We start from the raw sequence: 16,425 nt of genomic DNA on the forward strand, positions 1-16,425 counted from the left end.
GGTTGGTATTATTTTCATAATAGGTTATGCACACCCTGTCTGCAAACCCTATTAAACAAACAAACAAATAAATAATCCTTAATATAGTTTAAAATAAATTATAAGTTAAGAACAAAAATGTTATGTTTGGTATTATTTTCACAGCAAGTTATGCACTACTTGTCTGCAGATCCTATTACATACATGCATACATACATACATAAAGTAAATAAATAAATAAAACGTGTAAAATATTTTAAAACGTTAAAATTAACAAGAACAAAAATATTAATATGCATTTAAAAATATTTAATATAGATTTTTAATATTTTATTTAGATTATTAAATTAAAAATATATATTAAAAATAATTTTATGTACACAATTTCTACTAATTTTATAAATATTTATTTTTGCATTACCGGTCTGCAGATCCTCATAGTCTTTGATATCGCTGGCGGGACTCTGCTCGATGATCTGCTCCAGTTCTGAGTCCGTCAGGTACTGAACCTCATCGGCTTCGTCTCTCCTCAGACATTCTGCTTTTATGGCCTCCTGCAGGGTCAGGTAACTTTTGGGAATCTATATAAAACACCAAAAAGAGACAAACACATGGGATAATTCACCTTAAAGAACCTAAGATACTACTGCAGCATAGCCTCCTCACGCTCATGCTTTTTCCTCATTTTAAGTTGCTTTGGATAAAAAAAAATACCTGCTCAATGTATAAATAAAAACGCATACTGAAGATTTGAGGTGGAGCAACAGTATTTCACTTCAGTTTTTCCATCTTACCGAACAGGTGTCAGAAATAACTGTGATTCATGCCAAACACACAGTCTTAACTAACACTAACCAGTCTTCCCACTAGTTTGTGACAGCTAGCAGGGTTGCTGACATCCTTCATGGAGCAAGCGACCTGAAACAACAGCCTCTTGAGTACGTCCATGCCTTCCAGCGTCTTACACGACACTTCACTGCCAAACAACCACACATTCACACAAACACACACCAAAACAGATCGTCCATTGAGGAAAGTACACTCTAAAAAAATACTGTGGTTTTAACGGTAAAAGATGCTACAGTAAAATCCTGTTAATATGGAATGCCAAACCTGACAAAATTAGAAAAAAAATAAAATAAATTATATATATATATATATATATATATACACAAAAATGTATTTGAAATACATTTATTTCATTATAAGTGTACTACATTAATACATTTACATATTATGTACTTAATAAAAATACCCTGCAATTGTACTTTTAGTATACTAAATTGGTATACTTAAAGTCTGCTAAATTGAAACAACTAATTTTGTACTTAATGCTCTTTAATTGTGCGGAAGTAGTGCTGAAGTCCAACTAAAGATATACTGAAGTATATTTGATTGTGCTGAAGTGTAACTATTGCAAGTATATTTCAGGTACACTTTAAATATCTTGCATTTAGAGACTGATATTATTGAAAGATCATACAATCCTCATCAACAGTGACATTAAAACACATTTTAGGCTTAATATTAAGAAATGGGCATTGTGCACAAGTAGTACTCTGAATAAAGTTTAATTATAATTTTTATATCAGAAAGTTTCGAACGATGTCAGTAAACATGTTAATAGATGTGAACTATATTTAGTATGAAATAAATGTATTTTAAATATATGACTTTTTTGATACATTTGTTTTTAAATTACATGTAATTCCTTTATTTAGAAAAAGAAAGGTAACATTTCCAATATTTTGATTTCAGTAGAAGTACCAGAAGAAGAAGAAGGGAAAAAAAACACAGGAAAAGAAATACCACCTCATTTTATTGTGTCATTAATTAACTGTACTCATTAAAGCTTAAATTTCACGTTCCCAAATAGCAGTCTGTGGAAAAGTACAGAAGACATTAAAAATGAAAAGAGCTGACTTGAACTAATGAACAAAAGTTAAGTTTGGTAGCAGCTTGAAGTTCCACTCTGAAATCCACACCCAAGTAGCAGAGTGTAAATGAACAGCATACCCCTGGGATACAAAACCTTCTGATCAGCAGTGTGTCACCGCTGGGGCTATGTCAAGATGTCGTGACTCTCAGAGAATTCAGCCTTCCCTTAGTGTAAATGGCATTTGCTCCCTATGCTAACACTGTAAGTGTGTGAGTTTGTGTGTGTGTATGTGCCCTCTGGTGCTTTGACACCATTACCACATATCAATTAAACGTGTTACTCGTGCATTCAAGGTGCAGACGGATCAGAGCCTGGTGTGTTCTCTCTCATAAAGGGCCTTCGGAAGAAGCTTGCAAAGTTTTGCCTCTATCTGAACGAGAATATTCCCCAATGAGAAGAAAAAGTATTTTTTTTTATGGAAATCAATTTTGAAATTATGTCAGGACCACTGAGGCCTGCTTGTGCTGACTGAACTGATAAACCAGGATGAAGAGAAAACAAGAAAGTATCGAGTTAAATAAGAGCTATTTTCTCAAACATATTCACGAAAGATGATGGTGATTTTCTAAGGCAGGCCACGACAAGAATAATGGCAAGAATACCACCGGACAAAGAAATGTAGAAATAAATAAATGTGAAAATAAATAAATGTGGAAATAAATAAACAGAAATAAATATGTAAATAAATACATAAATGTCTAAATAAAGAAAAGAAAAAAGTAAATAAAACGTGGAAAAAATTAAAATATACATAAATAAGGAGATAAAAGTATGAATAATTATTTAGTTTTTTTTTAAACTTTTCTTTGTATATTTATTTATATATTTCTTTGTATATTTATTTATTTCTAATTTTGTCAGGTTTGGCATTCCATAGTTAAATGGTTAAGTTTCTTTAAAAACACATGGTTTACATAAAATCTTATGTATTTATCATTTTAAATCAAACAAATAACCCTGTTTAGCAAAGGGACATCATACCTTTCAGAAAATATAATTTGCATCTTAATATTGGGAAATATTATTCGAATGGGAAATTAAGACCAAAATGTGTGAGTATTGTGAGGGTTGAAAGGAGCACTACGGTGATATTGAATCTATTGCATTATTTCAGTTTCATGTGTGTTACCATGATAGTGTTTGGTGTTTGTGTGAATGACACTGTGCACCTTCTATATATGTTAACATGTCAATGCTGCTTGTGATGGGCTTTGGTTCATCATGTGACCTTCTCATCACCACCTGCATTTGGTGGTTATCAGTGTATTACAAAGGTACAAAACAGATTTAAATAGTTCAATAGGTTGTTATATTAACATTATTCAGTTAATGAAATTACAGTATTTAAATGTAAATTTAAGTTAAAACCGTAAAACCTAAAATGGTGCTACCGTATTTTTTACGGTAAAATTCTGCCAACCACAGCTGCCGTTTTTTTTTTTACTGTAAATTTTACTTAATTTTTTTTTTTTTTACAGTGTAGCTGAAGTTATGATAATGACACTAACTGTAGGTGTTTCAAGGTGATGTCGGGGTATCCACTGGCCCGCGCGCCCGAGGGCGTTCTGCAAAGTGCCAGGATGTAGGCCCTCAGTGTGGCGACACGCTCCATGCGAAACTTAGTGTCTATGAGGTCCAGATGTGTCCCGATGACGATGACAGCAGAGTTAGGAGCGCGAGCCTGGAGCACAAACATGTTCACACAATCATTACACAGGTCGTTCTATAAAACAAGAGCCATGTGTGTCCATCAAAACAGGACTTTTTCAGTTTTTTTGTTTTGTTTATAAAAATAGCATTTTGTGTTTGTATATATTGTGTCTCTATAGATTTTTTTCCCCTTTAGTTATATGTAATATATATTATAGTAAATATGTTTGAAAATATATGAACAGCATTTTGTCTTTGTCTTTTTATCTTTATACATGCTATATTTAGATTTTAGTTGACAAAGCATTAAAAAAAGCTTGTAAATGGTAATGAACTACTCTTTAAATTTAAATAAATAAATAGAGATTTTGTTATTGCAAACTATATGCAATGGCATTTGTTTAGTGTGCAACGGCAAATGCTTTCATAAATAATACATAAATAAACTATTATGACTTAGTTTGCAATGGCAAGCTTGTCTTCATTATTATTAAACTATTCAATAAATAAACAAATAAATAAATGGCAAAATATCATTTACTATAATTATTCAATAAACTCAATGGCAAATGCTCATTATCATTCAACTATTTTAGAAAGAAAGTTTATTGATTTACTTTGCAATGACAATGCTGTTCATTAATATTAAACTATTCCATAAATAACAGATACAGTAAATACTAAATCAGTATATCAAATCAATCAATAAATAAACTGTAGCGTCTGGACCACTCCAACACACAATATATATTTTGTTAGCTAGATTTCACAAATACTTTGTAACACCCCAGGACGCGTTACTGCTTTGCAATGCCAAATTATTCAACTATTATTGAACTATTCCATAAATAATAGATCAATAATATATAAATGCTATTTAGCATAATTAACCATATTGATCTACATCAAATTTGGAAAACACGTATATGTTTCCTAGAATGACCCATTCCCTTTAAGCCAATTAAGCCTATTTTTTATTTTTTTTTAATTGAAATCTATACCAAATATGTAAAATCAGAACCCATAACCAGTATGGAGACCCCATGACTAGAGGAGTTGCTCAGAAGCTCTAAGATTTTCATAACGTCTATGTTACATATTGTTTCCAGACCTCGATATTGAGCAGCCAGGACTGCAGGTTGGCCACTGCTTCCTCTCCCAAAGCCAGATTCCAGATCACCATATACAGAGCCTTATCTGTGAAGAAACACTGGTTCACCGTCGACATGCTGGCTGGGCCGCCAATGTCCCACACGTTAAAGGACACTGAATCAAGCTGCATAAACAGGAGAAACAAAGGCATTAACAACATTTCATAACTTTCATCAAGGCATTTTCAGACAAATTATATAGTTGCGGAGGTGAAACTGTTTTATTTTGTCCTGTTATGAAGCTATGGAAGCTTGTGGAAAGCTATGGAAGCTTAAAATAATAAAAAAAAGGTAATTATGACTTTTTTTCCCCTCTGAATTGCGAGATATAAATTGCAGAACAGTGAGATATAAACAGAATTGCGAGATACAAACTTGGAATTGCAAGATTTAAATGAAGAATTGCGAGATAAAAAGTTACAATCTACCTTTTTCATTTTTCATTTTGTGGCGGAAAAAAAACTTTGGTGAAAAAAGTCAGAATTGCAAGATACAAACTTAATTATGAGATGTAAACTCGGAATTGCAAGAAAGTCCGTTTTTCTCACAATTCTGCATTTATACCTCACAATTTGGAGTTTTTTCTTGATATGAAGTCAGAATTGTGAGGTAAAAATGCAGAATTGAGTGATATTACCAGCAGAATTGTCAGATATAAAAATTCACTATTTAATTTCTTTTGTGGCGGAAGCAAAATAACAACTGCGAGATGCAAACTCAGAGATTGCGAAATATAAACTCGAAATTGTCAAAGTCAGTCAGAAGTAGGAGTTCATTTTTATCTCACAATTATGACTTTTTTATTTTTAGAATTGTGAGGAAAAAAAGTCATAATTGTGAGATGAAAATGTGCAATTACCTTTTTTTATTCTGTGACAAAAACGAGTTTCCATAAGAAGCAGCTTGAAGTCAATATGAAATAAAAAAACTGACCCTATTTACTTTTCTTTCTACTAATTCTAACTTTGATTTTAAAGAAATGCAGATTTGATAAAGCACAAAAAAAGGCTCTCGCGGTGAGTCAGCGGAGGAGCAAGTGTTCACAGCTGCTTGAGGTGGAGTCAAATCTCTGGGGCTTTATAACACCAGTTTGTGTATACATTTGCTTCTGTCCATGACATGTGTAAGAGGTCAGTCTGTGTGTGTGTGTTTATGAGAACATATCTGTATGACATCAGTGAATGTGTGTGACACTCTCTTGGGTTTTATATGACTCAGGACTCATGATAAGAATGGAAACACTGTTAACTCATGCTAAGAAACCATGTAAGGCCACAAACAGAGTTAGAGGTCAAAGGTCAGCTGGAAATACCAGAGCTGCTACTCATTCATAAACCCTGAGGTCAAAATGTTGGCACTTTAATGGTTTCGCTTTTTTTCCAGACTTGCTATGAAGGTTTTTTCTGCCTTATTTTTGTCTCGTCATGTTTACAGGGTTAAAGCAATCAGAGCTGTTTGTTTCCTGTGAGCAAAGCATTGTGGGACAAACACATGTGAAGGAACGCCCTGACAACAATCAAATAGACTGGGAATTCAGTAAAAGCTCAAACGATGAAGTCACACCCTTGAATCAACATGAGATGACTTCATTTGTCCACAGTGTTTCAGTTTCTTTCCTCACCAATAAGCAGAAATATACAGACTATTATGGCAACAAAGTTATGAACATACTAATCATTGAATTGATAAGTAAGTGGGTAATAATTCAGTCCTGAATATTTATGTACAGATATAGATTTATTGCTAAATGTATCTACATTTCCTTTTTTCATTTTTAAATGTTATTTATATTTAAAAAAATATATCTACAAACAACATATTCATGATTTACATTTACATACATGCATTTCTGATTTTACATTAAACTTTTATATGCATTTTGTATATATATATATATATTTTTTTTTTAAATATTTAAATCTGAATATTCATATCTAAACAGCTAAATTTGGATATATCTGGTACAGTATATTCATGTATTTTTTATACTTCACACTAATTAAATGCTTGGTTGCATTGCAATTAAATGCAGCTTCTAATAACTTTTATTGTACCTTCTGATCACTTTCGAGAACAAATATCTAAACATACAGAAATCAAGATACATTTGCTTAAAAAGCCTTGTTGTCTGAGAAATGTATTCAAAATGAAGACAGATGTTATAAGCATGAATTCACATAATTATGATCAATTTTTCAGAAAACAAGACTTCGCATCTTCATTTTGCATCCCAAGTAAATGTATCTTGATTTAAGAATGTTCACATATCCTTAGATAAGCAAGACTTGTCAGACTATAATTTGTGGAAGGACCCACAGAAACCCTGATATGAGTGTGTGAGTGGGTGTGAGAGTGTGTTTGTGTGTGTGTTTGTACTTGTTTATGCTACATTGTGGGGCTCAAATGTCTCCACAAGGATAGTAAAACCTGAGATTTTTGACATTGTGGGGACCGGCCTGCGGTCCCAAAGAGGGAAAACAATTATTACAAATAGTAAATGATGTTTATCTGAAAGTGTAACAATGGAAACAGGTTTTCTGTAAGGGGTAGGTTTAGGGTTGGGGGATAGAAAATATTGTTTGGTCAAAATAAAAGTAATAGAAGTCTATGGAAAGTCCCCACAATTCACAGAAACAAACGTGTGTGTGAGTTTGTGTGTGTGTGTGTGTGTGTGTGCGTGCGTGCGTGCATGTGTGTGTGTGTGGACTTAGGGCTCTTACAGCAGATTTCACTCCTCCGGGTCGCTCCAGATCCCAGCTGGACGTGTGGATGCTGCGGTCGGTGCTGATGAAGGATGAGGGTTTTCCGGTTTGCAGCCCCTCCAGCAGAGCGCTCTTCCCCTGCCGCGGAGGACCCACCACCATCAGCTTCAGCAGTCTGCAAGGCTCTGCTCCTCGCAGCTCCGCTCGCAGATACGCCAGAACCGCAGCCGGACCTGCACACGTACAATTCTGCAGTTTATTGTTTGCAAATGTGAAATGTAACGCAGGGAATTCTGGGAATGTCCATTTACGGTTATTCACTGTAAATTATATGTTCTTTTTTACTTCCAAAAACGGTATACTACCGTAAAGCCACTGCGTCCCGATACGCCTGCTTACAAATGTACAAATTCACAGCATTTGAAAAACAGTAGCCCCCGGATGACCTACTACTTCCAGCGAGAATCTGAGCTTTCATTCATACTACCCACATTCATACTATGTGTGACCCTGGACCACAAAACCACAAAGTTGTCCAAATGAAGATCTTAGCAATACATATTACTAATCAAAACTGAAGTTTTGATATATTTATGGTAGGAACTAGGAAATTTACAAAATATCTTCAGGGGAACATGATCTTTACTTAATATGCTAATGATTTCTGGCATAAAAGAAAAATCAATAATTTTGACCCATTCAATGTATTGTTGGCTATTGCTACAACATACCCCAGCGACTTAAGACTGGTTTTGTGCTCCAGGGTCATATAAGACAGTACTTTTTAATGGTTGTGAAGCAAGTTTCAAACCAAATATAGTACCTACTAGACAGTATGTGAATTCAGACACAACTAATGTCTCCATCACTACACTACATGTTCTTCATTACTTATAGTGGCATATTCTCTGTTTTTCCCCTCTTTATTTAAACCGTTTAATTCTTAAGACTTAATTTATTTCCTTCTTTTTTTGGTTACACATTACAATAATATTCCATTTGTTAACATTAGTTACTACACTAGTTAACACAATCTAACAATAAAAAAATGCTCTTAAAGCATATAGTCATGTTAACGTAAATTTTGACATGCATTACAGTGTTAAAAATCAAAAGTTGCATTTGTTAATATTATTTAATGGACCTGAGCTAACATGAGAACTAAAAAGAATAGTTGTATTATTTTTATGTTAATAATAATAATAAAAATACTCTCCTTTATTTGGATTTAAGCTCCATTTTGATTAATTATTTAAAAATTTGGTTACTGTTCACTTTAATTTGCTGAGCCCATTTAAATATATTACTGTTTAACATATTAAAGTGTGATAACAGCAATAGAAGAGTTGTTAATATTACTCGTTTTCTCCACGTATTTTATCTTTATATTACACTTTATATTTAGCATTAAAACAAAGTTTAAGGATTCTAATGTTAGTTAATGCATTAACTTGCATTAACTGTAAAGTATGATCTCAGTAAAGCAAGTTTTCCTTTATTTGACTTAAAAATAATTTTTTATTATTTCTTTATTTTTTTTTATTTGTTGATTGTCACTTTAAGTTACTCAGCACTTTGTTATTTGTATTTTATACTTTAAAATATCAAAGCGTCTGTTAGTAGATGCTTTCTTCCAAGTGATAACGGCAATAGAAGATTTGTTACGGTTACTTTTTTTCTTCACTTTCACTTTGTTACTTGTTATTTTAAAATATATTCACAAATCATGCGTAAAGATTCAACATAAAGAGTCTTAAGCCTTATAAAGTAGATAAAATTTAATTAAAAATTGACTATTCTATGCAATATTTAATCATTTCTATGGTGTTGCATCATGAACTTTGCAGCATGCTAATCTATTGAAATCAGTTTTGAGCCTCCAACATCATATGTAAAGCACTTCCACACGAGTAACATGAGCTCCAGGCATCTTCAGATGAACCCACAGTGCTCATGTGTTTGTTAGGGACACGCTACTTCCTCTCAAATCTCTTGAGCCTGTTGTTATGACAGTAAAACGCACTAAATAGTGCAACAAACGCATCAGACGAATTGACAGCTGGCTGAACGACTCACAGCTGGAAACACCAAGGAAATATTCATCAGACAAATACTAGATTAAACAGCCGGAATATCATGTTCTCTAACGCAAAAATAAATAAATAAAATAATGTCATGCTCAACATGACAACATTTCTGTTTGTTTAATACAGAACATCCTTCTTACCATAATTAGCTTCAGAGACACATGTATGCATTTGGTCCACGCTTTTTATCAGAAGCACATTGCATTCGGCATGCACATTTAATCATGCATAATGATCTCATAACATTGATCTACTACAGCAAAATACAACTTAAAATGCACAAGATGGATATCAAGCATTATTCATTCATTCAAGACTTCTTTAATATTTTGATTTAGCTTCTATTTCAAGTTTTAATTTAAATTGTTTACAAAAAAATTTTCAACAAATTTTGTTATGTGTTTTTGTCTTTTTTAATATTATACATCATGTTTTCATAGCATCAATATATTGTAGATATTATTATAGATTTTATTAGTATTTTGAATTGGCTTTCATTTTTATATTTTCAGTTTTCATTTTTCATTTACTGTTGTTATGTTTGTGTCATTTTATTTTATTTTTGTAATATTACTACTTAGGTTTTTATTTTGAATTTTCATTCAAATGTTGTTTACACAATTTTTATGCATTTTTGTCTTTTTTAGTATTATAAATCATTATTTCCTTATGTTTTCATTTATATATATATATATATATGTATGTATGTACAGTATGTATGTATGTATGAGCAATATTGCTCTCGTACTCGAGTGATATTGCGTTTATACAACAGTTCGACGGGATGGCCAATATAAAGCCGATATAATATTTTTATTTTTATTTTTATTTATATTTAAGAAATTTGAAGTCATTTGAAATGGATTAAAATAATTGTGTAAAATAAACATACTTATACTTTAGAAGACAAAGCATTTTTTCACAAATAAATAAATATTTAATAAAAATCTAATTAAAAAGGAAGTAAACACTGTAACCAAAAGGGCACTCAGTATTCTGGGAAGTTTGTGTGCATTTAATCATATTTTTTCAAATAAAGCCAAGGTAACACTAATTTTACATACAGCACGCAATGAAAATGACATGAATATGGCAGTGGGCAACTGCATGAAGCGCAGCATAATTTGAAATCACTAGTTTAAAGTTTGTTGATCGCGCATCTCCATTCAAGCAGAACTCTCCTCCTGTCCGCATTCAATTCACACGGACCGATCGTCTCACAGAGAACACTCGATAATGCAGGTCACATGCACACTTCACAAGATCTCAACTAGATTCGACTAAGTCTGCAAAGTTTGTGAAATTAAATGTTCATTAGTCATTCAAAGATTTAAATGATGTAAATGCGTATTTGCTGAATGCTGTTGGCAAATGAGAAAGTATTATAATGTTTGCCTTTATAATGTTTGCCTTTCTATTACTAATAATATTAAAGCAATCGTCATAAAACTTTTAATTCCTTTGTTTAACAGTTCTGTCTGATTATTAGACAGACTTCTATCCGTATTAGGCAGAACTGTTAATGACGACGGCGAATGTGAGCGGTGTGCGCTCTCAGGTGCTGTCATTCTCAGCGCCGTCAAAATAAAAGTCCCACCTCGAACACATCGGCCAAACAGAAAAACTTATCGGCCGATGCCGATATTTGAAAAATGCCAAACATCGGTTTATATATCGGCCCTGGCGATATATCGGTCGACCACTAATATGTATGTAGTAGATAATATTATTATAGATTTTATTCATATTTTTAATAAGCTTTTATTTTTATATTTTCAGTTTTCATTTTAATTTAACTTTTTTTTTTTCAAAATTTCATTTGGTCTTTTTTATATTATTACTTGTTTTTTTTTCAGTTTTAGTTTGTTCTGTTTCAGTTTTTGTTTATTTCCAGTATATTTTTGTGTTTTTAGTACATAAACTAAAAGGACATTTAAAAAAATGCTGCCTTGGCCACTAATCGAAATTAGTTTTATTTCAGGTTTACTTCAATGATTAAAAAAGTAATACTTTTAATCCAGTTAATGATGATAACCCCATTTAGCATTTTTGTAAAAACCCGCTATTTGATAAAAAAAAATGTGCATTTGCTGAACTACCGCAAAAGTTTTTGTATTTTTTTATCCTGATCAAAGCTCAAGAAGCTAAATTCATGATATTCATGTGAGATTGCATTGCTGCATGTTTTGTTGAAATGCAATCTTGACAATTAAAAGTTGTGATTCAAGCAGATCCGAGCTGTGTTTGTGTGACTGGAGTACCATCCTTCCTGACGTCTGCGAGGATGTTGGTGATGTTCAAGTCTTCGATGTCCAGCTGCCAGAGGTTGGAGAGCTGCCCGAGCTCAACAGGAAGCTCCTGGATACCTGGATTACTGCAGAAACAGGGAGGATTAACATCAAAGCTACGGAAGTCCAAACACAACATCATCACATCCTGAGAGTTTCTCAAGCAGGAAGCAGGAGAGATGAACAAGCCCTTTTGATATTGCATATTAGTTTGACTTTTGCAACTCTTGACGGTGAAAAGCCTGAATCACGCACTGTGATTGTTGGGCTCTGCTCCAAAACCTAGTGCAACGCCTTGCTGTTTAACTGAATTTTAACCTCTTAAGTGACTGAACTGTAAAGCTCACCCTAGTCAGCAACTCTGTGCATTACACAAATAGGGTTCGTCACAAAACACACAGGAGACTTGGCTTGCAATTGATTTCAGCAGTTTGGCATTAACATGTTGCTTAGATTATATCTAGTAAACAAAACAGAGAAATGTAAAATGAAGCAATAAGCCCCAAGAATCCGTGGTTTACAGTGAATTTATAACAGCTAAGGGGCGTTGTTAGGCATGTTATAAATTCACTGTAACCCATGGCTTCACGGGGTTTATTGCTTTTATAAAACGGTTATTCCATATACGTGGTTAGGTTTCACAAAATAAAACGGAGCAAATAAAGTGTAATGATATTAATAAAAACAGTATTCTTCCACCAAACAATGTAGTTCCTCAGAAACGGTTGTGGGTGCAACAAAGTGGTTGCCGAGCAACACACAGAAGTAAACAAAGGTGTATGTTTGTGGAGTAATTTACAACAGCTTCGAACTTGGCTCAACCAATCAGAATCAAGCACCGAAACTATCCGTTTTATAATAAAATATTCACTTTTAATTAAATATTAACATTTTCGTAAATTAAATTGTTGTACTATGTTTAATGCTTTATAGTCATAGCTTCAATAAAATAATAATCACATATTAAAATTCTATGATTTTTTTATTTTTGTCTCCATCTCATTTTTACTGCGCTTAGTACAACGCATTACAGGATTGTTTTCTTGGCTTTTATACATTAAATATTAAAATGACAAAAAACATCATAAATGAATACATGAACATGTAAATATTCATTTGAGGTGAAATTATATTATTATGTGAGAAGACAGTGATTTTATTTATTTATTCCAGTTGTAATTTGAAGTTTTAGTCATTCTGATATGTACTTTTGACATTTTTTTTTTTTTCATTTAATCAAAATATTTAAATCATCTTAAATTATTGTACTATTTTTAAAACGTTATATTTATAGTTAAAATAAAATACGTTTAATTTAGTAATTTAGTTATGGCTTTGACATTTTTGGTTATTTATGTGTTTGTTTTTATATTTTATATATTAGCTTTAATTTATTTTATTTCAGTTTTAGGTGTATTAATTTCAATACTTTAACTTTAAAAAAAAAAAAACGTTTAAAATTTAGAAATGGTTCCATGGCAACTACCTAAAATAAGTTGAAGTCTAATATCTAATATTAACAGCATCAAATCTAATAGCTATATCAAAAATAACATCTGACCCCTGACTGCTGCAACTGACCAATCACACTCAAGTATTCCAGAGAGGCGTGCAATAAAGGGGAAGAAATGATGATGCACGCTGCTGCACAAACTACATTTCCCATGATTCCCTGCGACTCACTTGGACAGATAGAGTTCGGAGAGGTTCTTGAGGGCACACACTGACGGCGGCACACACTCCAGCTGGTTGTCATTCAGGAAGAGAACTTCCAGAGAATCCCGCAAGATTACAGGAAACTGAATGGGACAAACTGACAAAACAGAGCCAGAGGAGATGAGAAGCTCGCCGAAACCACATAATGCAGAATTAAAATCCCTGCAGACTGATGGATGATCACTGATGACCGCGGCAGCAACGCTCATTACTCTACTGAAGGCCTACTATGAGACAGCAGAATAAAGCAATAAGCCCCAAGAAGCCGTGGTTTACAGTGAATTTATAACAGCTAAGGGGCGTTGTTAGGCACGACACGAAGCGGAGTAAAACCCCCTTAGCTGTTATAAATTCACTGTAAACCACGGCTTCACGAGGCTTATTGCTTTTATAAAACCAATAATGGTTATTCCATATACGTAGTAACCGTATTCTTCCACCAAACAATGTAGTTCCTCAGAATCTGTTGTGGTTCCAACAAAGTAGTTGCCGAGCAACACACAGAAGTAAACAAAGGTGTATGTTTATAGTGTAATTTACAACAGTTTCGAACGTGGCTCAGCCAATCAGAATCAAGCACCGGAACTATCTGTTTTATAAATGTGCCCATATTTGCACGGTTCCGCATTATCTCGCAAAAATAAATATTTTTTTTAGTTTGTTTGTTTGCTTCCACAAAGTGACCAAAAAAGGATATAATATAATCTTTGCAGAGAAGGCAATTCCATAATGCACAATACAGAAAAAGCATCTGAACCTAAAACGAACTATTTTAGCTCTATTTGATCTATTTCTATGCTTATTTGAGTTTCACAGCATTAGCATTTTCCAAAAGACAAACACAAAAGAAATCAAGAAAACAACAACATAAAACAAAACAAAATGAAGATAAAAAAACAAAAATAAACTAAAAATGCCTAATAACACAAAATAATAAAATAAAAATATTTTAATGAATAATAACAATAATTACTATAATAATATTATTATTATTAATAATAATAATCAACAGCAAAAGTTTGGTATCAGTAAGATTATCAGTAATATTTTTGAAAAAGTCTCATGCTCATTAAGGCTGCATTTATTTGATCAAAAATACAGCAAAAACGGAAATACTGTGAAATATAATTACAATTTAAAATGACTGTTTTCTATGTGAATACATTGTCAAATGTAATTTATTCCTGTGATGATAAAGCTGAATTTCCATCAGCATTCCTCCAGTCTTCAGTGTCACGTGATCCTTCAGAAATCAGTCTAATATGCTTAACATTTCTGATCATCATCAATGTTCGAAACAGCTTAATATTTTGTGGAAACGGTGATACATTTTTGTTCATGATTCTTTGATGAATAGATTTTCAAAAGAATAGCATTTATTTGAAACTTCAATCAATTTTGCAACATTATAAATGTCTTTACTGTCTTTCTTGATCAATGTAATGCATCTTTGCCAAATAAAAATATCAATTTCTTTTTGTTGAAATGCTAGCAAAACTGACCGTGATCCTTATTGCCTAAAAACATGAGTCAGACGTTTGGATCCGTCTGAAAGGGTTTAGTTTAGATTCTGATGCCATTACTAAAACAATCCACACTCTTGTCACAGTCTCAACAAAACACGATTACCATGGTGATATTGCTCTGCTTTCTCTGTGGTGAGTTTGGTAATTACAGCGTGAAACTGTGCCGCGCCATGGCAACGTGACCGCAGTGTTTGAGTTACTGTACCTGGCTCTGGGTCCCGTCTGTGCCACGTAGTGAAGAAGGCCAGCTTCCTGGTTTTGGTCGGCTCTCCCGTCCTAAAATAACATTCAGAGCACATTCGATTTCAGATATTCACAATCTCTATATATAACCACAAGGACCGTGATGATGCATTAGTGATCTGGAAGAGCAATGAAGACTGCATTTTAAAGCTTCATAGATGCACTCCCCCCAAATGTTGCAAAATGTAGGCAACATAATTTTGCTGCTTTCTAAGATATGTTTTAGCCAAATTATAAGGCAGCATCACATGTATTCTTTGCAGAGAAGGCAATTCTATAATGTATTATGTGCACAACACAGACCTCGATTTTACCGGTTTCTATGATAATTTAAAATTAAATTAAATGTAAAATTAAATTAAATAAGCAAAGCCGCATAAAATATTTGAAACTAAAATACAAAATAACAACAAAATAAAAACAGCATAAAAAATTTTAAAAAAAAAAATCTAATAACTAATAAGGCAACAAATAATAATTATTATTACTACAATTATTATTGCTATTGATAATAATAATAATATTAATACATTAATTAAGATATTTTAGAAATAAAAATGAAAAAAATAATAAATAATAAAATAATTATTAATAATAAAACAACACAATAATAAACTAAATATTACTAACAACAACAATAATAATAGTTATTGTTATTATTATTAAAAATGCATAAAATAAAACAAACTAAATATGAACAAATACAATATCAACAGAAAATAAAATAAAATAGGGGAATGGTGTTATGACAAACAATTATACATTATTTAATTAAATTAATGTAAAGCAGCACCACGTATACTTTGCAGAGAAGGCAATCCCTTTATACATAATGTGCAATGTACAGAAAAAGTATCTAGAAATAGTTCAACATACATAAAAATAATGACTGTTTGACCTATTTTTATGCTTATTAATGTTTCACAGGGTTAGTATTGTCCAAAAGAGGTTACTGTTGAAGGCATAATCATGAACAGCCTTCAGATTGGGAGTGTGCTTAAGATGCAGTAAATGCTGCCTATGTAGGGCTCACTGTGTGTGTGTACATTTATGTGTGTGTGTGTGTGTGTGTGTGTGTGTGTGTGTATACATTTATGCGTGTGTGTAGGTGTGTGTGTGTGTATACATTTATGTGTGCATGTTT

General features: G+C 32.6%; 1 protein-coding gene across 1 annotated transcript in view; it reads right to left on the reverse strand.

The window, feature by feature from the left end:
• lrrk1 (leucine-rich repeat kinase 1) overlaps positions 1-16,425 on the reverse strand; it is a 101,207-nt gene that overhangs the window by 59,971 nt on the left and 24,811 nt on the right. The window contains exons 10-17 of the mRNA XM_016248046.1: positions 15,244-15,314; positions 13,480-13,609; positions 11,770-11,882; positions 7,440-7,654; positions 4,680-4,844; positions 3,427-3,599; positions 835-955; positions 401-560 (exon numbers count right to left, since the gene is read on the reverse strand). Coding sequence (XP_016103532.1) covers positions 401-560; positions 835-955; positions 3,427-3,599; positions 4,680-4,844; positions 7,440-7,654; positions 11,770-11,882; positions 13,480-13,609; positions 15,244-15,314 — 1,148 coding nt within the window. The remainder of the gene's footprint in view (positions 1-400; positions 561-834; positions 956-3,426; positions 3,600-4,679; positions 4,845-7,439; positions 7,655-11,769; positions 11,883-13,479; positions 13,610-15,243; positions 15,315-16,425) is intronic.

Source organism: Sinocyclocheilus grahami, unplaced genomic scaffold, assembly GCF_001515645.1.
Source record: "Sinocyclocheilus grahami isolate Dianchi unplaced genomic scaffold, SAMN03320097.WGS_v1.1 scaffold24.1, whole genome shotgun sequence".
In the NCBI taxonomy this organism is placed as follows: domain Eukaryota; kingdom Metazoa; phylum Chordata; class Actinopteri; order Cypriniformes; family Cyprinidae; genus Sinocyclocheilus; species Sinocyclocheilus grahami.